We start from the raw sequence: 14,427 nt of genomic DNA, 5'->3' as shown, positions 1-14,427 counted from the left end.
TCTTCATACTTTAAGTTGTTTTGTGTTAGAGTTTAACCATTTTATATCTATCTATCTATATGAATGCATAGCTCTGATTTAACAAAAATCTAAAAATTAGACTTAGGTTTGTGTGAATATAAATATTAAGTTGTTTATTATATCATGGTTATTGACTATATCAGATTTAAAAGAAAAAAGGTATTTGATGGTTAATTTTGATTTATAAGTTACTTGAATATTTTCTTATTTTCTATTTTTTGAGCTTACAATTTTCCTAATCAAACACTAGAAGCAGGTATCATTCCAGAGTTAGAAAAGAAAGAAGTAGCCTGCAAGTTTCTTAAAGCATGACTAGCAGATAATTCAGGCTTATTCATTAATAAACTTTAATCAGGAAGTGTTTGGAGTAGTGCTCCATTTACTTATGCGGTACTATTAAAAGTAGGAATTCCTTAACTTGCAGATAATAAAGGGAGAATTCCTTGTTAAATCAAGGGATTCTATGGAATCTTAGCTAAGGCTGGATTTGAGTTTGAGTTAATACCTGACAAACCAGCTTATTAGTTTTAAATTAACATTTGCAAATTCATAAGCTATGGGTTTTGCAAGATATTTTGTTAAGGAATAGCTCCCTATAACAAAAATGAGTTAAATGGATTGAAAATTTATTGTTATTAAGATTAAATTTATTGTTGTTATTATTACTATTATTAAAGTCTCAGCTTTAGTTATAGCTCTTCTTATTTTATTTTTTCTTACTAAATTTGATTTTCTTGTAATTTAATCATTATTTATTACTCAGCTGTTTATGGGGCTTGGGATTATTAAGTCTATGCATTTTACTAAATTGTTCCAATATCGTAGTTGCTTGGAAATCCAAGAATTTATGGGCCCATTGCTTGAGCAGGAATAGAAGGGTTTCCACTAAAGTTCTGTTATTACTATTAAAAGGGAAGTTGTAAAAGTAAACCTGAGGGGATGGGGCATCCGTTTATGGGATTTGCGAATGTATTTACTGGGCTATTTTATTTGACTATTTTACGAGGTAAAGAAGATTCTAAATTATTTGAAGACATGACAGATTATTCACCTAGATCTTCAACTTTACAGAAACTAGCTGAGCGAGAGTCTTCAGAGATCACTTGGGGTGACATTTTCTTCATGGCTAGTTGTTACTATAATTATTGTTATTACTATTATTAAAGTTAAATTTATTGTTATTATTATAATAAATGCTATTATTATAATAATGTAAGTTAGAAATGAGGATTTGCAAAGTTATTATTAATCATAGCGAAATGAGGCAAGTTTCCTTTTTGGAGACTGATCATCTATGAGTTTGAGGAGTTGTTTTAAGGAGGAGAATAAACACATGCTTAGTTAAGAGTATCGGCATTTTAAAAGTCAAAATTAGAGCTTGAGCCAGATGTAATACGCTTCTTAGAAGATTTGTTGGTTGAATCTCCCAAGATTGCAGTAGAAAGAGAGTGAGCAGCATCTCTATTTACAAAGCTGTTTGAAGAAATTTTTTTTACTTAATTCATAGGAATGCTGGGAAGTTGCATTGATGAGTTTAGACCTTCACATCCAGAACCTGAAGGGATATGAGGTAGAATGGCTGAAGAACCAAGAGCTGTAGTGGTAGCTGCAGAGTCTGGAATACCTAATTAGCGATTCTTTTTAAGACGGAGTTGTTAGACAATGTTATCAAATTTCTTTTTTAGTTTTTATTTTTAGGCAGCACTATAGCTACCTGAAAGTATGTCTAAATTGTGCTTGGTTTTCAAATCTTTTAAAATGAGTTTAGGCTTGGAGCAGAACTCAGATTCGAGAAGGAAATAGTTTTTATAAATAAAGTCAGAATATTTAAGAAGTCTGCCAGTAAGCATTTTTTCTTCAAATTTTTCCTTAGAAATATGGTGATTGTGCTCAGCATGAATATCACGAAGATAATACTTATTTTCAATGGGACTAAGCTCAAGTTTAATACTAAATTGACACTTTTGCTTGGAGCATATAAGTTTAAGTTTGTGGGTTGTCTAATTTTCAATTTTTTTTAAAATACAAAAGGAAATTTATTCAGCAAGAGCAATTTTATCTTCTAAGTAGATGGCATCGAATTCTTGCTAGAAGAGTTCTTTAACGGTCAAGGGAATCATATTTATGAGTATTTGCGTTATTTTGATGAGAGGATTATGGAGGTGGAATTTTGAATGAATATTTTTTAGCAATTAAAAATTAAAAAGATTATTGAAAGGATTTGTTGTGAGTTATGTGTGCTTTAAATTAATTAGCAAAGAGATGTTCTTAATTTAGAGTTGTTTTTTTAATAATTAATATTCTCAGAAGAACCTGCTTCTTTTTTATTATTTTTTTTTCTTCAATATTTGAATTATTTTTTTACTAAACAATTATCAGATTTTTTGCTGAAGTGTTTATAGAAAGATTAAATCAAGTATAATCAAGCACAAAAAGAAGCAAATTTTTAATTAATAATAAAACAATACTTATTTGAATTAGCGATTACCTAGTATGTGTACAAACTAGTTATTTTTTACAAGTTTTTTTTTTTACTAAAGCCTTGCTGATTGAAAAAATGGGCAGCAATGATTTTTGCTAAAGCTGATGGCACAGTAATATTATAAAGTATTTCATGTTATTTTGTAATTTTCTATTTAAATTCTTTTCAGCCAAAAATAAATGCTTGGTATAAGCTAATATTAATCATCTATATAATAGAAGCACTATTTTAATAGTTTGGAATTGAGTCTTAAAATTAAAAAAGAGGTGATTGATTAGCCTATTTTTATTTATTGCTTTCTTTCATTCAAAAACCACTCAGTACAAACAATTATTATTAAAGCTTTTTGATATCGCTAAAATTTACGAAACTAAGCACCTTTTTATTTTTCCTAAGAAAAATAAGATAAAAGCAGGTTTTATTAAAGTTATTAAATTAATATCAGTCTCAACTTAGCTATAAAATCTGATTGAATATAGATAGTGAGCATACGGGCTAGACTTGCAGATAAAGGTATTGTTGTTGCTATATTTTTCAATTGTAAAATATAATGCTAAGCAGTTAGCAGCAGGGCAGAGTATTTACTGCTCATATACTTATAGACCTATTTGATGAGCCTTATTTTTATATTAGCTAACCCTTACATTAAGATAAATAATAGTCAGCGCTCTCTCCTTTTACTTTGTCAAACCTTAAATTTAATAAAGCATACCCGCTGGTATTTATTTGTTTAAATTAGTTTTTGATAAATTAAGCAATTTTTTTTAAATAACCATCTACTGCTCTACTTTCTATTCCTTAATAATTCTAAATAAGAATTACTTTTATTTGCTACTTTTATATGCTGTCGAACTAAAGCGTATTCCCCTAAGTAGCCCACATAATTTATATGTACCAAAGTAAAAATACATGGACTTAGTTTTTTGCTAATAAATCCATCTCCCTCTTTTACCATTTGTTGCTTTTATTAAAATTTTTGAGAAAACGTTTGAGTCTTAGCACTCTTTCATAATATTTCTGAAAAAAAAATTATTTAAAAAAACGTATTAATCTACTTAAATTTTAGCATCTAGACATATAATAAATAATATTTTTAATACGCATTCGCTTTCCAATCTGCTTATTAATTTACTTCTTTTTAGATTAATGAAATTCAAATAATCTTTTTTGATATTAAGCAAGCAATAAATCAATCAAGCACTGCCCCACCCCTCAATAAGGGCTTTTAAAAGCAAAAATTTACTTTAAGATTTAAAGCAATATATACGTAAATTTGATTAAATTTTTCCTAAATTTTTTTCAATTTTTTGAAGTTATTTTCCTCCATCAAAAAGAAATAACTTTATAAATGTATGTATTTTACTATATAAAAAAGATACTATCGAATTATAGCCACATTTGTGTCTTTAACAAAATACTTTTTAGGAAACGAATTTCGCCTTTACTAAATAAGAATTCCGAACTGTTAAAATTTTGCAAAGTTAGATTTTCGTAGCATTATTTATGCTACTAGGATTGTTAGAAATTATTCTTACTCTTTCCTTCTAATTAACAATCTTTCGAAAATCAAAAAATATGATAAATTTTACTTACATTTATTAACTCTCTTCCTTATGAGTAATTTAATTTGATAAGCACTTTTGATTAATTGAATCGACTCTTAATTTTCTTAAATTTAGATATATTAGAGGATTAAAATACTAATTTTTCATGAGAATTTATCAACTGACTTTGATTTAATAAAACTTACAGAAGATTTGTACAACTAATTAAAAACAAACAAAAGAGAGATCTATATCATTTCTTAGGCTGGTGAGCTTTTGCAGTTAAATTGAATAATTTGTGGAAGGGAAAGAAATAGCATTTTGATTATATTTCTGTTTTGTCCTTGCGTCAATTAACCAAATTGGGCATTTTTCTTTAGGATATATTTTTTTCTATATTCCTCCGAGAAGGATTTTTCTGTTTTACTAAACATTCTTTGGTTTTAAATATGTCAAGAAAAAATTCAAAAAGAGCAAATAATTAATAAAATACAAATTAGATTTAATGAATATGGCACCATATCTTGCACAGTAAATTTAGCTAATGTTTAAGCTATGCTCATCGTTTTTTGCTCTGTATGTTTTGGTATTAATTAATAACAAAAACTAATATATATCTCTAGTGTTATATTATTTATTTTACAGATATAATTCACTTAATTTATAAATTATAGTAGTAATCGCTGCCAGTAGATCAATAATTTACCTCTTTCAAAAAGAAAAATTGTAATCAAACTTTCCTATTCCTTTTCAAGAATGCCACCATTCTTAAAAAAATCTAATTTAAACGTGATATTTATCTTAAAAATAACATATAATAATATTTTTAACTTGTTAGAAGATTTTCTTGAAGAGTTTCATTAAATAATTTTTTCGAAATAAAATCACTCTTTTAGCAAGTATTAACAAAACAAATCAAAAAAGTATAATTTAAGAAACGATGATTTTTATTTTTGTTTAAATATTTTTTAATATTATAAGAACTGGAAAAATAAAAGTTATTTGTTTTAACTGGTAATTTTACAAATGGCAGCTCACGAAAATACTTTTTAAAAAGTGTATTTTTATTTTTACGATTTGCACTTTTTAATCTCTAGATCGTTCTTTGATTAAAAAAATATGTGTAAGTTTAAAATATCTTCAAAAAAAATGAGAAATTCATCTAAGAATTTTTGATTTATTAAAGAACACGTAAAACATAAAAAAATAACAACTGAGGTAAATACTTTCTTGTGCCTTCCAGGCAAGGCCAAGTTTAATAAAAACAGGCTACCAACTTATTAAATTACAAAAAAATATTTGGGATTAATATTAAATCAATTCTCCTCTTCATTATCTTCTCCATTGTCATCATCATCATCTCCTTCTTCCTCTTCATCATCATCATCTGATTCCAACCATTCGATAAAATCTTTACACTAATAAATAATAAAAATATGAAAATTCACTTGTGTTAAAATAATGAAATGCTCCTTTTAGTTATTGCCATATGCCAGTTTAGGCTTCTAGTATTTGTAACTCATTAAAATAATTTGATTTAGATTATGGATAATAAATTCCAATTAGCATTGTAAAAGAAAGGTAGAGAGATATAAATAAAAGTAACAAAATTACTAAATCAAGGAAATGTTTTTGGTCGTCATTACTTTAGTTTCTTCTTTCATTAACCCAGTTTAATATATATTCTTTAGTTAAAATTTCATTTTAAAAGAGAAGCTGTTATAAATTTAAAAAATAAATTTGTTAAATGAATAAAATTTAAATTGAATAATTTTATATAAATGATATAACATTTTTGAAAATTTTATTTTTATTCACTTATGTTTATTTCATGCATTTCTCAGAGAAAAAATGAAGAAAAAATAAATAAATAAAGTTAAAATTTAAGAATTCTTGAAATTTGCAATTATGTCTAATTGAAAGTAAATAGAGATGAATTGCTAGATGATGTAAACAAAAAAAATGCTTAGATAATTGTAATCTAATCAAAACAACTTTTTTCTTTTCTATCATAAAATAGTATAATTATAATAGATTGGGGATTATTTAAATGAAGCAAGAAAGAAATATCTTTCAAATAAAAATAAAACCTACCCTAATAATTTATTAAAGTAATTAAAAACACTATTTTCTGAATGTGCATCAAGACTTGTATAAAACAAAAACTAATATACCATTCCTAAAATAATGTGTGGTGGTTAATTGAATTCTTAGTATTTAATTTACTGAATTTAACTGCTAAATATTCATTTAAGTTTCCTTATTAAAGATATGGAAAAATAGAGGGTAAGTTAAGATAATACTTACTTTTTTTTCTTGTTAAGATGCAAGTATAAAATTAATATTTTGTTTATCTTAGGTATTGATTTTTTTTATTACTAAAATTTTTCCATAATGATTTTTTGGAATTTGAATCTAAAAAAACAATCATCAAAACTTCGTTCCTTCAAAAATAAATTTAAGTGAATTTGGATTTTTTTATAGGTGTTTTATATATGTATGTATTTAGGGTACCAAAAATCACCTAAACTACTAAATATTCAAAATAAATACTTTAAATAAAAATTTGCATAATTAAATTTCTTTAAGTCTGTAATTTCCATATTTTCAAAAATGTTATATTTCCTCTATTTTCAATTTATACCTATAAGAAGATGTGAAGGAAGTCGTAGAAATCCTTGTGAGTGATGCAGAATTACTTTTTTTTAGTTAAACATATTAAATAAGCTAATTAATAAGCAAATTTATAATTTTTAACAAAAAGATTAATGTCTAATTAGTGTGAATAATTTTATAATATAATGAGAATAAGTAAAGTAATCAAGGTTTAAGATTTTTGTAAATGTAACGATTAGACATTTTAATAATCATTAATTGTATGTAATTTTACTTCTATTTCTGATATGAAAATGAGAGAGTCTTCATCAGAATGAACAAATTTCCTGAACAGCTTATTCCAATTTCCAAGCAGCTTTTTTTATTCAAAATTATAAATATGTTTATTAAGCTGCACTAAATAAAAAATTAAATAAAAATCTATTAGAAATATATAATTTTAAGTGATTTAAATAATTTTTATCATTTTTTTTACTGTTTTTATGTGACCTATTCTTTCTTATGGATTGGCACTCGCTTTAAATTTTACTATTAAGCCATTAAGAATTTCAGGAACAAATACTTGAATGCATCTCCAACCCTCTGTATTTTCTGCAACCTTGAATAAATTTTAATTCGTTGATGTGGTTATTATTCAATTGTTTTATTAAATATCAATAAATTAATTAAATTTTTTCCTGATTAGATGCTAATCATATTTTGTTACACAAAAATTGTAAAATGTGTGCTAATATTTTTTTCATTTATAAACTTTCAATAGTTACTATCTTAAATTTACCTTAAGATTGTGTATTTCAACTATGCTGTGATCAGTCTTAGGAGGATCATTAAGAGCTTCTTGAATAATTTGTCTTATATCTTCTGCTAATTATTAAAATATGGCATCTTCTCTTTAACCAATGTCTTCTTCAGATCCTTCTTTTTCTTCATGGACTAAGTCATCTACATCTTCATAATTTTTTATTATTTCATGTTGATTATAGCCTAACATAGCTTCATTTTGTATGAATAGTTATGCAGCGTAAATGACACCTTTTTCAAACAGTTTACTACTTTCTTCTTAATTTTCTTCTATCAAATCCTTATCGTACTCAAAGGTTGTGGCCTTGTTAATATTAAAAATTAATTTAACAGAAATTTAAGAATGATTCAAATAATTTAAGCTATGTAAAAAATGGTAGACTAAGATATTATAAGTAGTTTAAGCTTTCAATTTAAAAGGAAAATGAGTTAGTTGAATTTTTGCAAAGCGACATTTTGTCGAATTTTAGAATATAAGTTTTGAATAATTTTTAGAATTGATTATTGAAATTAGTTGTATAATTCAATATTTTTATGTGTAATCAAAAAATAAATAATTCTAAGTGATGGGTTCTTAATGGAAAATTGTAAGTGATTAGCCTAAAAAGTTTGTGCTTTGGTTTGATTAAAATAATATTTATCTAGAAATAGAAGGTGTAAAAATATTGATAATTTTTCATTTTACTCTATCTAGAACTACTTACAATCTTTTTAATTTAAAACAACAATCAGCCTTAAAAATTCCTAATGAGAGCAAAATTATAATTTAAAATAATATTAATCTATTTTATTTGCAATAAAAAATCATCTGAGTAACTCTTGTATTTGTTTAACAATTAAATTTTTTTAATATTTGGTAAAGATAGTAAGTTGATGCTATTTTAATCTATCTAGATTAAAAATTTATTTATATATTCATAATTCTTGAAAATAGTCAATTTTGAGTAAATTTAAAGTGTAAGTAAAGATAAGGGTTATTTTTTGTTCTATATTAAGCAAATATTATTGATAATTTAATGCAACTTAGCTGATTAATAGTTCTGGGGATAGACTGGAAAATTGTAAAATTAAGAATAATATAATTTTCGCAATTAAAAAATTGTATTTTTGGATATTTGTAAATATATTTATAAAGTCTTTAAATAAAATGTTAAGATGAGAAGGTAAGGTTATGTGTTAACCATTAATTAATAAATAATTAAATAAAATCAAAAATAAGTAATGAGTTTCAATGTCTATTAGATTTGTTTGAAATTAAATTTCCTTAAATTATTTTTACTGTATCTATTTTTAAATCTACCCGATCATTGATCATTGATAGGTATGCTAGATTCTTAGTATTGATTTTTTCCTCTTAATTTGATTGATTTCAAATAAAATCATAATAAGGAAAAATTGTGCAATAGTATTAGTAAAAGATTACTACATATTACTATTATATTACCAAAGATATACAGCTTTATGAGTATAATACACTTTTGACTATTCTAGTCCACAGTTTCTATAAATTTAGCTCCTTTTCGCTCATTAAGGAACCAAATTTTTAAATTATAAATAAATGCTGTTTGGCAATTATAAGTTTTTATTTTGAGAGTATATTTAACTAACTAACTAACTTAATATAGAAAAAGAAAATATTTCTAAGCAAATTTTGAAATAAAAATATTTTGTTGATAAAAACAAAGGCCATAAAATTTACTTTATAAAATTTTTTTATTAAGAATTTCGCTAATTATCTAAAATATTTGGTAAAAAAACATAACTTTTTAATTTTAGTGTAAGGTATCTATTTGAAAACTCAAAAACAATTTCAAGAATGGAGGGAGGTAGGTATGTATGTATGGGAGGAGTATAAAAATTATTAGTATATTAAAAAGATTAAATAAGAAGAAAAAAGACTAATTTAAATTTAAATTATAAAGATTTGTAATAGATATGATAGAAACAAGTTCTAGTAATTAAAGAAACTGAACCTTCTATTTATTATTTAATATAGTTTTTATTTAAGAAAACTCAATCACGTTTTTGATAAATATGAGAAATTAGATTAATTTTTGATAGGAATATCATATCTCTTTTTTTTTAATTAGCGTATTTTTTCATTTGCCAAAATTTTTATTATCTTATTTTTTTTCACGGTATTTTTTTGCTATTTATGACTAGTTAATATTTTTAATAAAAAAGAAAAAAGTCATATTTAATTTCGTTTGCTAGTTAGTTATTTAATATTTTCTTTCTACTGTTCAAAATATTTAAAATTAATCAGTATAAATATCCTGAATAGTTAGATTTTGGGAATATTTTCAACGATATATTCCATAAAATTTAAATGTAAGTTTATTAAAAGTACTTTTCTTAATCTTTTTTTCCAAAATTATAAATAAAATAAGTTAAATATTGTTTTTTGCTTGTTCAAGCATCCTACCAGAGGAAAATCTATTTATTATCAATTTAAATTTTTTTTCAAGGCAATTCAACATACTTTATTGTATATGAGCTATGAAATTCAACAATATAAATAAATTTAATTCAATTAAAAATTTAGGTTTAGGCATTCAAATTATGAAAATATGTCCCTCAAATAAAGTTTTCCAAAAAATACAAATATTTGATGTGTTTTTGGTTTATTGAAAATTAACTCATTTGACGAGTGTTTATTTTTATTTTAAAGAACTTAAAATTTTATAGCAACAACTAAGAATTATTTTGCTATTGTTACATAGAAAAGCAAAAATAAGATATGCTTAAATATGTGATGAAATTTAGATAGAATAGTTGAATTTCAATTTCGAAACTAAAATCTAATTAGTTATAATTCATGAATAAAATACAAAATCAAAATGCGTATTATATGGGGAAACTTAAAAAATTATTAAAAAAGATATACACTAACTTATTAACTAACTAGAAAGATTTTAAAAAGTTCTATAAAAATAATTGTTAAGGTAATATCTGCTGAGATAATAATTAGTATTATACTCTTTTATGCCCACATAACTTAAATATTAAATTTAGGGGTATTTATCAATCAGTTGAGGTTTAAGCTTAAAGAATAAATTTTCTTTATTTTTTTAGCTATAAAAACAAAACACTTACTCATTCAATGATAATTTAGGCATAAATAAAAAAGCAAAAAATTTTCCATCACTTAAATTTAAAGCGTTTAATTACATAATGTTTGACATACCAGCTATTAAGAATTAAGTTTTTTAAATACTTTGCACATCATTATTAAAATTTTAATGCTTAAATACTAGGATCAAAAAGATTTAAAAATATGTCCATCTTCTTACAGATTATGTATGTAATCAAAAAGAAAACTTTTTTTTTGTTATAAATGCTAACTTTTAAATTAATGTGATTATAAATTCACTTTAATATTTTTGAGATTGGGGGAAAATATATATATGCCTTAATTATTGTATGGTGTAATTCACTTAAAGATTATATTGAGTGATTAATAATATTTTTTAATTGAGTTCGACTTTGATTTTTATCAAAATTTCTTATCACCAGAATTGCAAAATTTACAAATAAGTATTGCTTAAAAAAAGAAAAAATTTTAATTACCATAGTGTATTCTGGAAGTGTTATATCTTGCTTTGTAATTACATTGTATGACAATATTGATCCTTCTTTAACAATGCAATTCTTTTTTATCACTACATGATTGCATATGATTGAGTCCTTTATTATAGTGCCATCCTCAATTATGACATTATCTTGAATAATGCATCTTTGAATCTAAACGTTTGATCCAATGTTACAGTTTTTTCCTATCACAGAAGCTTGAACGTTAGTATTATCACCAATTTAAGTAGCATCTCCTATACATGAATTATTTCCAATCACTGTGCTGTGTGCTATTTTAGTAGTTTTCCCCATGAAAATATTAAAGTCTTAATTTAAAATATTTTATTTCTAATAAGCCATCATCTTATTAACAGTAAAGGGATAAGTGTATCTTTTTTTATAATAAATAAGCGGGTAAATATAGTTTTATTTCTATAAATATTAGGTCAATTTTGAGAAATTTAATATCAGTAATGTAAGATATTCTATATATATATTAAATAATGTTTCTATAAAGAAAAGGTGAGGTTTATATCATTCTTTTTTACTCAAATTTGCAAAATTAAACTTACAGTTAAAATTAGTAAAATAGAACAATAAGTAAACTAATTCAAGTATTTTATTATCAAAGGTGGAAGACTTTTAAAGTATGATAAACAAATCAAAATATTTGGAAAAGAGCTAAAATAAAAGAATGATAGAAAATAAAATAAAGTATATGTTCTTAACATATTTATTTATCTAAATTCTTAGCAAATTATGAAATTTTATTAAGTAGCTAAAATCATGAAACATTTTTTTAAATGTTTTATGTGTATTTATGTAATTCTATTTGTTTATTGTTAAAAATCTATTAGAATTAATTTTAGAAATTATTTCAAATAATTTTTCTTAATAAAATTAATTTATTTGATATTTCATTAAAAAAATATCTTTTATCAATGACTAAAGCACTCAATAATATTTTTTAATTTTAAATGAATGATTAAGTAATATTAATAATTATTTTAAATAAGTAGCACAATTATTTATTTAATTAAAAAACTAAATTAAATTAATATCAATCGTTTTTGATGTGCATAGAGCATTAGCTCCAATCCAAATTAAATATAATTAATAATTTTTCAAATTAACTTTGAAAGAAAAAATAAAAACTTGGATCAAATGTTTAATAGATTGTTGGTTTTATTACCTTTTGATAACTGATTAATTTATTTTATAGTAAAGTCTAGGATCACTAGCTCTTAAAGCATACTCCGAGTCGGATATTATATATGAACTAATCTTTTCTTCATTAATTTCAGCAGTTAACAACTCTTTCATAAAATCTTCCCTAAAAGAGTTGAATGTAAAGTTTTCTTAAAAAGCCTTTAAAACATCCAAAGAACAAATGTATATTTAATTATCTAAGTAGTTGTAATGAATTTTTTAGCCAAGTGCAGCACCCTTAGAGACTTTAAGTCTTTCTAAATTTAATTCAAAATAATCTTCCTTGTTTATGTTTTCAATTTGAAGAATATCCCCTGATTGTTTTTCAACGACAAATGCAAAATCGTCATCTTAATAAGTTCTATTACTATCAAATGGGTGGCTCTTTTTAAGAATAGCAGTCATAATATTAAGAGAGTTCTCCTTCTTCTTCCATAAGAAATGCTTAATAGCACTTTGCAATTTAATATTTGAAACCATGTCTCCATAGCAAAGAAGGAAATCTCCATAAACTACACCCTTGTATTACAATTCTCTTAAAGCATCACCAACACTTTTTTAATTAGCAAATAAAAACTAAATATTTACTTCTACTTTAAAATTTAATGTATTATTTTCAATTTATATATAAGCCTTTCAATAATCTATTCTTTAATGCACACTATTATATATTTTTAAATTTCTATTTAAATGCTAAGAAATATTGATTTATATTAAATACTCATTCTTCTTAAAAATTATAATCTATTTTCTTAATACTAAGTTGTGCTATATATATTCCAATTAGCTTAAATAACAATTATTTTATAAAAAATAATTTCATATTTAAAGGTATTTTTATTTACGTTTTTGCATCATGAGCATGTATTAACTGTATTTTCATGCTACTTTTATCTCTTTGAGAGAAATATTATTCTATTTTTTAGCTGTGTGATGTATAAACAACTAACAATTCATAAATTTTATTTGCTTCAAGCCAATTAATTGTATGCTCAATCAGAGGTACATTTGCTACAGGTAAGAGACACTAATTAATAATAAAAAAGCATGTTAGTACTTACTTAATGTAAAATTGTTTTATAAATTATTATATTTATATAATTGCTTTTTAGCTATTAATTTACTATTTTAAACATATTTTAAAGATTTATTTTTTAAATTTCGCAATAAAACAAATAAAACATTTTTTTCATTGCATTTTTAAAGTTAATTTTAAACTTACTTTAGGAATTTCTTTTGTGATAGGTGCTAATCTAGTAACATATGTATCAGCAAGGAGAACAGCTTAGAAATTTTCTCTAATCTATTTGTTAAAAATAATGTTGATATCATTGAAGAATCAAAATAATATTTTAAATTTGCTTATTAGTAAAATTAAATATGCAAATTATTAGATATAGCATTATTTTTTATTAATCCTATTGTTTAATATGGTACTTCTATTTTTTCTTTATCTATAGGCTTTTGGGTCTACTTCTTCATTTTTATTTCTACTCTTCTTATATTATTCTTATACTACTTGAGGATATATTTGCAAAATTTTTTAGTTAATAGATAAATATCTTTTTCTTTTAAATTTATTAAAGAATCTTTATTTTATTTAGGTTTATATCATTAATTTTAGATATGAATGATCTATTGATGCAAATTGAAGTAGATTTATTGAGATAAAATATATTTCATATAAGTGTTTGAAAAGAATACCTTTCTCATTAATTGCCACTTTTTGTAATTTGTTTAAGATAAAATAGATAAATTATTATAAAATATATTTTTTAAGTAATTTACATAGAATATAAATATTTTTTTTAAATTAACCATATTTGAAATTTATAAAAACAAATTTTATTATCAGTTTTTTACATTTTAAATTCTAAAAAATAAAAAAATATAATGTATAATTTTAATCTGTCTTAAAATGAAATTTCCAACAAATAATTAAATATCATTAAAATCTATTCTATTTTTTCAAATAGGTTTTAATAAATATTGAATTTGAGAGAAAATAATAAATAATAATACACTTTTTAAATTTAGGATGTGATAATTAATAAAAAAAGGTAGGATTAAGCATTAAACTCTAGTGAAAAAATTCTTTTAAAATCAATAAAATGTTTAAAAATTTATAAAATTTGATATTTATTCATTAGAATTATTTAAAATATTAATTACTATTTCTAA

The 14,427-nt window shown here is 23.2% G+C and overlaps 2 protein-coding genes across 2 annotated transcripts; both read right to left on the bottom strand. All coding sequences in view use genetic code 6, as the record gives it.

Annotated features, from left to right (window-relative positions):
* Positions 1-260: 260 nt before the first annotated feature.
* Positions 261-2,141, bottom strand: TTHERM_00530580 (hypothetical protein; the record flags this gene model as incomplete). The annotated part of the gene is made up of 1 exon (XM_001032763.3): positions 261-2,141. The coding sequence occupies one exon, from the start codon at positions 2,139-2,141 to the stop codon at positions 261-263; it is 1,881 nt and encodes a 626-aa protein (XP_001032763.2).
* Positions 2,142-5,430: 3,289 nt separating this feature from the next.
* Positions 5,431-13,728, bottom strand: TTHERM_00530550 (translation initiation factor eIF-2B subunit epsilon, putative; the record flags this gene model as incomplete). Its single annotated transcript, XM_001032760.2, has 10 exons — positions 5,431-5,763; positions 6,692-6,745; positions 6,938-7,018; positions 7,139-7,261; positions 7,442-7,768; positions 11,035-11,428; positions 12,230-12,799; positions 13,092-13,273; positions 13,469-13,549; positions 13,684-13,728. The coding sequence occupies 10 exons, from the start codon at positions 13,726-13,728 to the stop codon at positions 5,431-5,433; spliced, it is 2,190 nt and encodes a 729-aa protein (XP_001032760.2).
* Between the last annotated feature and the right edge of the window lie 699 nt (positions 13,729-14,427).

Source organism: Tetrahymena thermophila, assembly GCF_000189635.1.
Source record: "Tetrahymena thermophila SB210 genomic scaffold scf_8254459, whole genome shotgun sequence".
NCBI classification, from domain to species: Eukaryota; Ciliophora; class Oligohymenophorea; order Hymenostomatida; family Tetrahymenidae; genus Tetrahymena; species Tetrahymena thermophila.
Note: the sequence above shows the minus strand (reverse complement) of the source record. Positions and strands in the feature narration are given on the sequence as shown.